The 11,351-nt window shown below is 47.1% G+C and overlaps 1 protein-coding gene across 1 annotated transcript in view; it reads left to right on the top strand.

Annotated features, from left to right (window-relative positions):
* Galnt14 (polypeptide N-acetylgalactosaminyltransferase 14) overlaps nucleotides 1–11,351 on the top strand; it is a 226,050-nt gene that overhangs the window by 134,653 nt on the left and 80,046 nt on the right. Inside the window, exon 2 of the mRNA XM_021186338.1 lies at nucleotides 1,782–1,951. Within this exon, the coding sequence (XP_021041997.1) occupies nucleotides 1,782–1,951 (170 nt within the window). The remainder of the gene's footprint in view (nucleotides 1–1,781; nucleotides 1,952–11,351) is intronic.

The raw sequence follows: 11,351 nt of genomic DNA, 5'->3' as shown, positions 1-11,351 counted from the left end.
TCTCTCTCTCTCTCTCTCTCTCTCTCTGTGTGTGTGTGTGTGTGTGTGTGTGTGTGTGTGTGTGTGTGTAGTGCGGAACCTCTCTAGGACATGCGCTACTGTCTTTCCTCCCTCCTTTTGAGCTCAGAGCACCATGAGGGGTTACAACTTATTTAGAGAGTCATAATGAATTAAGTTGGCAGTGAGCCAATGGGAGACAGTCCCACGACCCTTCCCAGGAGGATGCGATGTCAAGGTCACCCTGGGGTGATGTTCCAAACAGAGGTGACAGCTGTCAAGCTGTGACACTGCACAGCCCAGCTTGTGGGTTTCCCACACCTACCTGAGTTCCCCCTAGCAAATTCTGGAGCAGCAGTATCGTAAGACACTAATAAAATCAATTATTGGATAAAAATCACTGGTTTCCAGGGCTTCATTTTATGCTATTAGAGAAAAATGCTGTTTCAAACAGAGATAACAAAGAGGAAGAGAGAGATCAATTACCAGATAAGATCTCACAGTGCACAAAATGGGCGTGCAGACTGGTATAGCCCCTCTTACCTGTCACAACGCCTGTGCAAATGTCACTAAGCCAGTTCTGAACCTCCTGCTTGGATGTCTGTGTGCAGCAACAGCTAGCATTCTATGACTGAACGCTGGTCTCTTCTCCCTTAAGATTTGTGCAGTGTGAGACTGTGACCTGACTATTAGGGTCATATGAATGAGCAACTTCTTGGTGACAATGCCCGCCTCAGGGCAAGAGCCACCCCACTTGAGACCATTTGGAAGCTCTTCCTGGAGGCACAGCATTTGTGGTTTAGATGGAATTGAAAGTTGTGGTTATTGGGGGGGTATAGACTACTCTTTCTTGTGGTGAGAGTGGGAACAGCTTTTAGGAAGCAGCTGCCAAGTGGAGGCCTGGATTCTCAGCCCCACTAGCTGGGTGACTGAGACTTGGTTGATGGGGTATATCAGACATCATTGGCTCTGAAGGGAAGGCAGGCCCTCTCCTCTCCTGTCGGAAGGATCCAGAAGACTAAGCTTTGCGTGAGGACCTGCCACTTGCTAGGCTGGTGGCCTTTCTAGAGTCCCTTGTTCCCCTATCTGTTCAGAGAGTTCAAGTATGAACCAAACCAAGGACATGGAAGTCACCTTCCAAAATCTGAAATCCTGTGTCCTCAGATATACACTGTTGGCTTATTACTGGCTTGCCCATTGATGCTTCCTCTAAGAGTGGCTACAGGTTCTTGGGTTGGAGAAACAAAAGACCAAGGTGTCTGGTGGGCCTCCCACCATTGTGGATCGATGACATGCTTCCTGAAACTGCCTCTCCTAAAGCTCATTGGAGACAACAGTAGTTGTGGTCCACCTGGTCTGTGCCAGAGCACCAGGTATCCTCACATCGCCCTGGGAAGATGGTCTTTCAGGTTGGAGTGCTAGAATTTAGGCAAAGGTCCTGCTGCTCCCTAAGTGTGAATCTTGGGCAATGTACTGATTGTGTGAGCATGTATTGACACATCTGAGCAATTGTATGAGGATTGTATGAGATCATGGAAACGATGGTCCTAGAACTGTACCTGGCATGTGGGGCTTGATAGGTAGCAGTAGCAACATTATCACCCTTCTCTATGCGATTATTATTGCTGGCGGGTTTGCTGATGTTCTTCTGCCCCTGGCCCCATGTTTGAGCTCAGCATTGCCAGATGGAACAAGCTTAATCTCTGGTCGGCTGCTGGCAGATGGATGGGGAGCTGGTGGTGGCTGGGGAGCCTTCTCACAGACTTTCCATTCATGTCACACAGCCTTCGGATGCGGACTGGGATGACCTCTGGGAGCAGTTTGATGAGCGGCGGTATCTGAATGCCAAAAAGTGGCGTGTCGGTGATGATCCCTACAAACTGTATGCTTTCAACCAACGGGAGAGCGAGCGGATATCGAGCAATCGGGCTGTCCCAGACACACGCCATAAGAGGTACCTCCTTCTTCCATGTAGGTGCTTTACCCCTCTTGGCAGCCAGGACCTATTAGCAAAGAGCTTGATTTGGAGACTCATTGATCATAGTGCCCAGTGTCAGGACCTGAGACAGGTGACAGGATGGAGTAAAGTTTCTGTGCTACACACTGCTTGCACACAAACCATCTCAAAGATCCTGCTTTCTACTTGGAGGTTGAAGAGAGTGAGACGCCCACCACCTCAGCTGGTAGTCACCCTAGGTGATGCATGCTATATAATGCTAAAAACTTAGTGGAACACTAAAAGACTGAACCTGGATTTCCCAGACCAAGTCTCACATCCCAGCCTGGCTCTCGAAGCAGAAGGGTATGATGGGTAAACCCTCAGGAAATCAGGCTATGCTCTCTCCTGTCACTAAGAGAAATTCTTTCCATAGCATCTTATGCACATTTTACAAGGTGAGAAGAGACTCAGCGGGGCCTCTTAGCTTTGAATTGTCCCCCCACCCCCCACCCCCAGTCTGGCTTAGAGAGGCCACAGCTCCAGAACACAACAGAGATCAGGTAGAGAGCTTTGTTAGGAGCAGAAAGAGGCTTTGTGAAGGGGGATGTTTTGTTTCCTTGCCAACTACTCCTTTGGTCCTGGTAGCCCCTCTGCTTGCTGCTGAGGTCTGAGAAAGCAATTGGGTCTTAATTATCTTCCCCTCCAAACCTCCATGTTCTAGCCCACACATGCTAGAGAGTCACAGAGAAATACATGACTGTCCTTGCAGCCATTCCAACACAGACTGGCCTCTGGGTGGCAAGAGTCAAAGGCAGTTCAACTGGCAAGGTATAGAGTGTTGGTGTAAGGGTAGAGAGTGTTGACTTTAAATTCTTATTCTCTTTGTCTTTGTTAGTTGGTTTGGGTCCCCATTTGTGGAAAAAGAATTTGCATGCAAAGGACTTTTATAATTGTTGAGGCTTATTATGTTGGTAATTTTGAGCATTACTATATGAAGTCATTGGGACTCGGTTGCCAAAGCAGAGCTGCACAACCTGGAAATCCTGTATGCAGCATGTATCCCGTGGAGACATTCAACTGGTCCTCATTAGTCCCTATCAGTATTGCATGGAGCTGGAATCTTGGTGTCCACATGAACACAGCAAAGGGTACAAACTGGATGATGGCCTGGCTTTTTCTAACGCTGACCAATCTGTGAATTTAACTCTCCCTATAAGATGCCATGAATGTCCCCCTAAGCAGCAGTGTCTGTGTCCCCTATAGCCAGAGTCCCCTCCTCCTTCCTCCTACTGGCCTAAACTCTCTTAGAGTCGAAGTCTCATTGAAATTCTTTTTAATATTGCTATTTGAATTCCCTAGCCCTTATCCTGTTACTCCTCTCTGAGCAAAAATTTAAATACCAAGTTATTATATTTCCTTGAGCAGAAACTACGTGTGGGAGATCAGGAGGGCGGTGGGGGGGGGGGAGAAGCTCCATTAGGAGCTTGTGGGAAGCCTCATTAGGTCTTAGTGAGGTAGCTGCTTGCTTGCCCTGATTCTAGATGCCAGGCCCCCCAGGAAGGAAACAGGCTCTGGAACAACTGGTGGGAGGCCTTGGAGAGCAGGCACAACTGCTCTTAGCCATGGGAGGACATGCCAAGAGCTCACCAAGTAGGTGGGTGTGCTGAGTTCTGTCCTGCCCTCTCACTTTCCCGTGCAAAGCAGAAGTGAATGTTTGCATAAAGGCCAGACTTGTGGGGTCAGGCAAGGAAGAGCCAAGCTTGTTCGTCAAAGAGCCTGGCTTGCCAGCCAGCTCTGGGCTTTGTACCTACCCAGGGTTCCATCTGTTAAAGAGTTGTAATCGGCAGGGAGGCAGTGGGAAGGGCAGAGGAGACTGAGGTAGAATCCTGATACTGTTTGAGAAGACAAAAGGGGAAAGAATATTAGCCTTGTCTGCCTCAGGGCAACAGCCTTACCCTGCAGGAGCTGGCAGTGTGCTACTCAGAGAATTCTGGATTCAGCAAATGTTACCCGAAAAAAAAAAAAAGCCCAAAAGAATAGAGATCAGAAGGCTCAGAACTGGGGTGGGTACCTAGGACCAGAAGTCATCTTGGGGTTCTTGAGCAAGGACAACTGGATCCTCCAACCCTAGGCTGAGTTTAGTAGAGTGCTGCCCCCTGCTGGTGGTACCCCTGTGAGCTGAAGAACGAACCCCAGAGCCTGTCCACAAAAGCACTGTGTTCTTCCCTCAGACCCAGATCACTGGGTCCTAGCTACATACAGGATCTCCCTCATCCAACTCCCGCTTACAGAAACCATCTATGACTAGCGACGTCACCAGCCAGGTTTCCTAATCCTGCTGTGAGTCCTACAGATGCTGGTGCAGTCCCATAAGCTCGTCCACACAGACCAATAGAACCCATGGGACTCACTTTGGGGCCTGCCCACCTCAATTATGACCAGCATAGCTAATGGTGGTCAAGAGTTCTCAAGAGCAATGTTGCTGACATATTGGGCTCGATGATGCTTCATGGAGGGGTTATCCTGGGAGCCCCAAGATTCTAGCAGTTTCTCTGGCCTCTATTACTAGATGCCAGTAGCACTCCCTACCCTAACAGCTACCTTCCCCCACACACCAAGTTGTGATTGCCAAAAATACTGTTCCCATATGTCTCCCCTGGAGGACAAATCTGCAGTGAAGATCACTGCTGTAAATCTGGTCTTGCTTTTTACCCAAATCTTCAGAGATGAAATGAAAATATTTATCACCAGTTCACTGCCAGCAAAAGGTCAGGCCAGACCTCCTATGTAAAGCAGGCTGAAGTCGGGAACAATGTACAGGGTCACCATAGGGTCAGCACGGGGTCTCCGGGATCTGGCAGCCATTTCCCATCCTGGCTGAGATGAATGGACTAACTCACTTTCTCTGCACCTTGCTTTTCTCTTTTGAAAAACAGGGATAAAAATAACAATAATGATCCCAAGCACTTCGGTTGTTATAAGGGTCAAATAAAATATGGAGAGTGTTGACCTATTTTCTTATATATATATATGATATATATATATATATACATACATATATATATATATATATGAATGAAATATATATATATATATGAATGATAGCTGAGCCTTGTGTGGAGGAGAAGCATGCTGGTAGAAAACCAGAGATGATTAAACAAACTAATGAAGCACCAGATCAAAAACCAGAATGGAGGGGTCAGACTGTCAGGTGTGGCGGTGAGGCTAGGGAAGGACAAAGGTGGGGTTCAAGGTCAGGCTCGATTCCAGAGAAATAGATGAGCAGCATCAAGGTGGGATATGTTGGTTTCTAAATGCCAGTCTTAGCAGCTCTCAACCCAGGCTCCTTCTGAGAGGCACTTGGGGAGCCGTTTAAATATGTTGATACCCAGACTCCAATCAACTCAAGTGTGTCCTTGCTCAGTTCCCAAGTGACTCTAATGAGCAGCAAGACTTGAGGGTGGCTGTTCTGCGTGAGGGCTTCTCAGACTTAAACAGGCAAAGAGACAGGTCGTCTTGGGATGTTTGTCCATCTGACTCAGTAGGTTGGGGGCGAGGGGGGCTGATATCCAGCATTTCCTTTTTTCCTAAGGTTTATTATTCTTTTTTTTTAATAATTTTTATTTATGCATCTGTGTTCCTGTATGTGCGAGAGAGTGAATGTCGCATGTATGGGGACTGCTGGAGGAGCCCAGAATAGGGATTGAGATCCCTAGGAGCTGGAACTACTACAGGTAGTCGTACCATGTGGGACGCTATCCTGAGTCCTCTGGAAGAGCAGCCAATGCTCTTAGCCATCTCTTCAGCTCTGAGATTCTGCATGTCGAATAGGTTCCCCGATGACGGTAATGCCTGTGGTCTGTGGCTCACACTTTGAATAGCAAGAACTCACAATGGCTTTGAAAGCCTGATTCTCCAGACCAAAGGACCACCAGTGGCAGCATCACTTGGGAGCAGGTTGGAAATGCACAGTCTCCTAGGCTTTGCCCAGAAAGCTTCAGGTGAACCCCAGAGACCTGGCTCAGCAAGAACTTTAGGTGACTCTGAGACCTGCTCTGTGAAGCACAGGCCAAGTGAAGTCCATGTGTGATCTGGTTCTGCCAGAAGCCGCAGGATTTAAGGAGAGAGTAGAGGCCCTGGGATAAGTGTATCCACCTGCCTGTATATTTGTGTGCCTCTCCCTCTGTCCCGGTATCTTGGCTTCTGCCTTGTATAGACTGGCCTCCCTTGTTCCGTCTTTCCCCTCTTCTTCTACCCTCATCCTGGCATCCTCTTGGCAATTGGCATCACTGTTCCTAAGCTCTGTGTACTGCAGGGTTTCATGCTTTACCTCACAGCCAATGACCTACGTTGGCTGCCTAGCTCATTCGTGGGACTGAGCCTCAGTGATGCAGGCTTTGTTCCTGCTAAGGAGACCATTCTGCCTTGCAGCAAAGATCCTGCTTGTTCTGGTGTCAACTACCCTGTAGAGAAAGGAACAGATTGAGCATCAATTACAGTGTCTGGTGTGTGATAAGGGGCACGATATCTGTTTGTTGAATAAATAAAAGAGAAAGACATTAGAAAGACTGTCAACCTCTCTCTTTCTCTCTCCCTCCTCTCTCTCTCTCTCTCTCTCTCTCTCTCTCTCTCTCTCTCTCTCTCTCTTCCTCACCTGCCTTCCATGCAGAGAGGAAAGAGGAGCTAAAGAAGCCATCTCTCATTATCCTTTGCCCCCCAGAAGCTTCATATGAGAAGTAGAGAGCGCAGTCAGAGAGTTAAAGGGAAAAAAAAGTTTTTCCCCCTTTGAAGAGTTCTCATTACTGAAAAGAGAAAGAGCGAAGAAACAGCACGTGGGAGGGGACTGAGCTTATTAAATTTGCTTCCAATTTTCTTACCACAGTAATTGGATTCTGATTTATAGTATGCATTTGGACAGCGCCTGGAACAGACAACTATTAGCTGAGCATTAGAGCAAGAGCTGCCAGGAGAGGGCTGTTGGGGTGAATTGCCTCGGAAGCTGAAGAAGCCAGGTGACTTGACAGGGAGGGGTGGGAGGAGGAGAAGGCATTGGTTCTCCCCTGAAGGCTGATGGACTGACCAAGTCCTTAGCGCTCTCCTCGCACCAGGAGTAAGGGCAGTAATAATACCATAGCCAGAATGGTACAGAAAGTGGTGGGTCCCTCACATGCTCACACTGTGAGGTTAGCATCCCTCCCTTACCCACCCTACCCCTCACATCCATTTGGTACGATGGTCACACTGCTGAGGCTGAGGCTCGCTTGCATCCTTTAGACATACATGTCTCTGGAGAGATGTGGGGAGGAGGGATGCAGACTGACTTATGAAACATCCTGGTTCCTCCCTTTTTCATCTTCTTTGTAAAGTGTTGGTCTGGATAACCTCCACTCATTCTCCCAATTCTCTGCTCTTCACATCATTGCACAAGGGTGGACCAGCTTCACTCAGTCTTTATAATCTTGCTAGCTTATCCCATTTCAACTGAGCAGAGCACTGGGCATCCTAATCCCAATGTTTCCACTTCAGGCATGTCGCTCTGCCAACAACATAGTGTCCAGATCACTGCCTGGGCCCTGTGGTCATAATGATAAATAAGACTTGGATATTTCCTATATCACACGATTAAAAGGAGGTTGTCGTGTGCTGTGCAGAAAAATTTTAATGTAAGAAAGAGACAACTTGGGCTGGTGAGATGGCTCAGTGGGTAAGAGCACCCGACTGCTCTTACAAAGGTCCTTAGTTCAAATCCCAGCAACCACATGGTGGCTCACAACCATCTGTAACAAGATCTGACTCCCTCTTCTGGTGTGTCTGAAGACAGCTACAGTGTACTTACATATAATAAATAAATAAATCTTTAAAAAAAAAAAGAAAGTGACAACTTTAGTTGAGCTAAGAGTCTTAAGAATATTTCTCAAGAGCTCTTCTGTTCATAACACAGTGACTGGGCCAACAAACAATCCCTGTTTTCCAGTTATTCTACCTTCATCCTGCCACAACTGCTGGCCTTCCCTTCATCCCAATAGCACATAAAATACCTGGCAAGCAAGAAGCCATCAAATGGAGGAGACACACCCCTCTGGTGGTGGGATGGGGTGTGTGAATATTTTGATAAAGCAAATGTATGGTTTTGCTGTTGCCTAGCAATGCCTATAATGGGGTGGCTTGGACTGCAGGGGAGCAGGGGATGGGTGGGCTACCTAGCGTTAGAACTAAGGAAACTTCATTAGGTCTCCTCCCTGGCCTGCCTGGGTTTGATGACTCCCTTCTAGCATATTCTCTCAGCCTTTAGTCCAGTGTGGAACTAAATGGTAAGAACCAGTGGGGCGCCCATCTCTTGCCTGGAGGGAAAATTCCACACTTGGATACATCTCACCGGGGAGACATTTTTCCTTTGCTCCTTTTCATCCTGGGAAATGAAGGGGCAGTGGCCCGGGTCTCTGGACGAGTTCCTCCCTCCTTGTATTTACTCAGTTGGAATGGCTGTCAAAGATCATCATCATTTCTCTCCTCGCGCTCGTCACTTAGCGGTAATAGGATAAGAATCTTTACGGCTGGAATGGCTAAGCATAAAAAAAATGCTTGTATTCCCTCAGAGTCAAGGCTATTCCACTAGCTCAGCACTGTCTTAGTGATTCTGCGGCAAGGCTGAGAGGAGGGGAGGGAAACCCATCACAGACACTTAGCTTCTGCAAACAAGCTCTTCACATCTGCTACTTTCCAGTCTCTCCCCCCCCCCCACTCCCCGTGTGAACCATTTTTCAGAATGAGATATGAACCCTTTGATGGAATCTCTATGTATTGTTTGCTTGGAGTCCAAGTTGCTCCGTGCAAGGAAGGGAACCACTGGAAGGAAATTCAAAGTATCATCTTGGAAGGAGCTGTGCGGTCAAACTGAGGCAGCAGCAGGCTTGGATCCTGGCACTGATGTCTACAGTGCTGTGATGGTTCATCTGCACTGTCAGCTTGACCAGACTTGAAATCCCCTAGGAGACAGACATACCTCTAAGCATGCCTGCAAGGCTTTCTAGAGTGGCATCACTGGAGCTAATGCTGAGTGTGGGCAGACAACCCATGAGCTAGGAACTCAGACTTAATGAAGAGGGAGCAAGGAGGACGGTGTGGTAACGCCCGTCCTGTAATCCCAGCACTTAAGAGAGGCAGGGGGAGAAAGTCCAAGGCTGCCCTTCAGTCTATAGAAAATTTGGAGCTGGCCTGAGCTACAGGACACCTGCACTCAAAACAAACAAACGAAGAAAACAAATGCAACTTTTTATTTTTAATTTATTCTTCTCTCAACAATAAAACCCAACCACAGCCTCTCCTCCCTCTCCTCCCAGTCCCCTGCACACACATACCTACCCCCTGCCCCAGATCTACTGCTTCTTCATTTCCCTTCAGAAAAGAGCAGACCTCTCAGTAATATCAACCAAATTCAGCATGACAAGATACAATAAGACTAGACACATGCCTTTCTTCATATCAAGGTTGGATGAGGCAACCCAATAGGAGGAGAAAGGTCCCACAAGCAGGCAAGAGAATCAGAGATTCTCATACTAATTGTGTTTTAAAGAGGACACCAAAGGAACTTCAGCCTCATTGCCTCATGCTTCCTGCTCTGTGGGGAGGGGTGGAAGTGAGAGCCCACGCCACCACGCCATGCCCGTCCCATCCTGACTGACTGCATGCTCAAACTTTAATCCAGAGAAAGCCCTTCCTTCCTTCCTTCCTTCCTTCCTTCCTTCCTTCCTTCCTTCCTTCCTTCCTTCCTTCCTTCCTTCCTTCCTTCCTTGAGTTGCTTGGAATTAGGTAGTAGGTCACGGCCTTGAGGAAAGTAATTAATATGAGATTCTTGAGATAATTCTCTCTAGGAGGAAGGAGGTTGGGCCACAGGACTGGGGTAATGTGTGTCTCCTGGTCAGGATTCCCTTTCGCTCCTGTCCCCTGTCTTCGAATGTTGAGCCTGCAGGTCTCCTCTACTGCTGCCTTCTCTGAGTTCCAGATTTCCCAGAGACACAGCTCCTTAGTCTTCACAAACTGGTTAGGCATAACCCTGGCTGATGAGAGTCTGTGTAGACAAACTTACCTTAGCATGTTTGTTTTCCATACCTCGTTTCCTAGAAACTTTGGCCCTGCATTGTGCACATCACCATTTATTCATTTATAATCCGTACATTCAGTTCATTAGGACAATACTTGTGTTTAGAATATTCCACTTGTCAAGTTCTGGCTTAGAGATGAGTCCCTATGGGTCTTAAGTATAGACTTCATTGAGATCATCTCTCCTTGATTCAGTCCAGCGCCCCTGCCTTTCCATCTCTCCCATATTTTAGTCTGGCTACTCCTGCCCTGGCCATGTACTTGAGCATAGGGGCTAGAAACATATCTGTGAATAAAGGGGAACTGATCTATGTAGAAGAGGGAATCTGTGGCTTTCAGAAGTAGATGATGTTTTAGTTATAACTGTCAGGAACATATGGGTCTTGATGATCTTACCAGGGGATGGGCATTCCATGTTGGAATAAGACCATAGGAAACTATCAGACAGGAAAGACAGTGAAATGTGAAAAACATTCATGAGAGAAATGGAGTCATGTTTAACAAAGTCTTGACTTTAGGAGAAGGGCTTAGAGTTAACTCAGTAAACAACTAGAAAGCTCTTGTTCTCATACTAGCACTACTCTATTGCCATGGCAACCCTGGAGATGCCTTATGCATGTTTTCTGCCAGTGCTTGTTATGGGAGTTTCTAATAGAGGAAAGGTACCAAAGTGCAAAATGGGGCAGGGTCACAATGATGCCCCCAGAGGAGGAAGGAGTACCAAAATAAGATTGGTCCTAACTGGGGTCAAACCGGAGAAGGAGTTGGCACGGATCTTAGCAACAGAACCTTTAGGGAGGTTTCATGGCTGTCACACTGGGCTACTTATTCATAGGTTATATGGGAGGGATGAGGAACAAACACTGGCCTTGGAGAAAGAAACTGGATGTGGCAATGGGACCTGTCCTTCATTCTAGAGCAATTTGTGTGCTTCAGAATGAGCACCAGAGTGGGTTATAGAGACCTGGATATATCATCAAAAGTAGAGACGAAACTTTAAGTCTCTGAAGAAAGAAATTGAAGGAGATCGCAGAAGATGGAAAGATCTCCCGTGCTCATGGATTGGCAGGATCAACATTGTAAAAATGGCTATCCTGCTGAAAGCAATCTACAGATTCAATGCAATCCCCATCAAAATTCCAACTCAATTCTTCACAGAGTTAGAAAGGTCAATTTGCAAATTCATCTGAAGTAACAAAAAACCTAGGATAGCAAAAACTATTCTCAACAATAAAAGAACCTCTGGGGGAATCACCATGCCTGACCTAAAGCTTTACTACAGAGCAATTGTGATAAAAAATGCATGGTACTGGTA

This window comes from Mus caroli, chromosome 17 (genome assembly GCF_900094665.2).
Source record: "Mus caroli chromosome 17, CAROLI_EIJ_v1.1, whole genome shotgun sequence".
In the NCBI taxonomy this organism is placed as follows: Eukaryota; Metazoa; Chordata; class Mammalia; order Rodentia; family Muridae; genus Mus; species Mus caroli.
The sequence above is the reverse complement of the archived record's forward strand: the minus strand, read 5'-3'. Positions and strand labels throughout refer to the sequence as shown.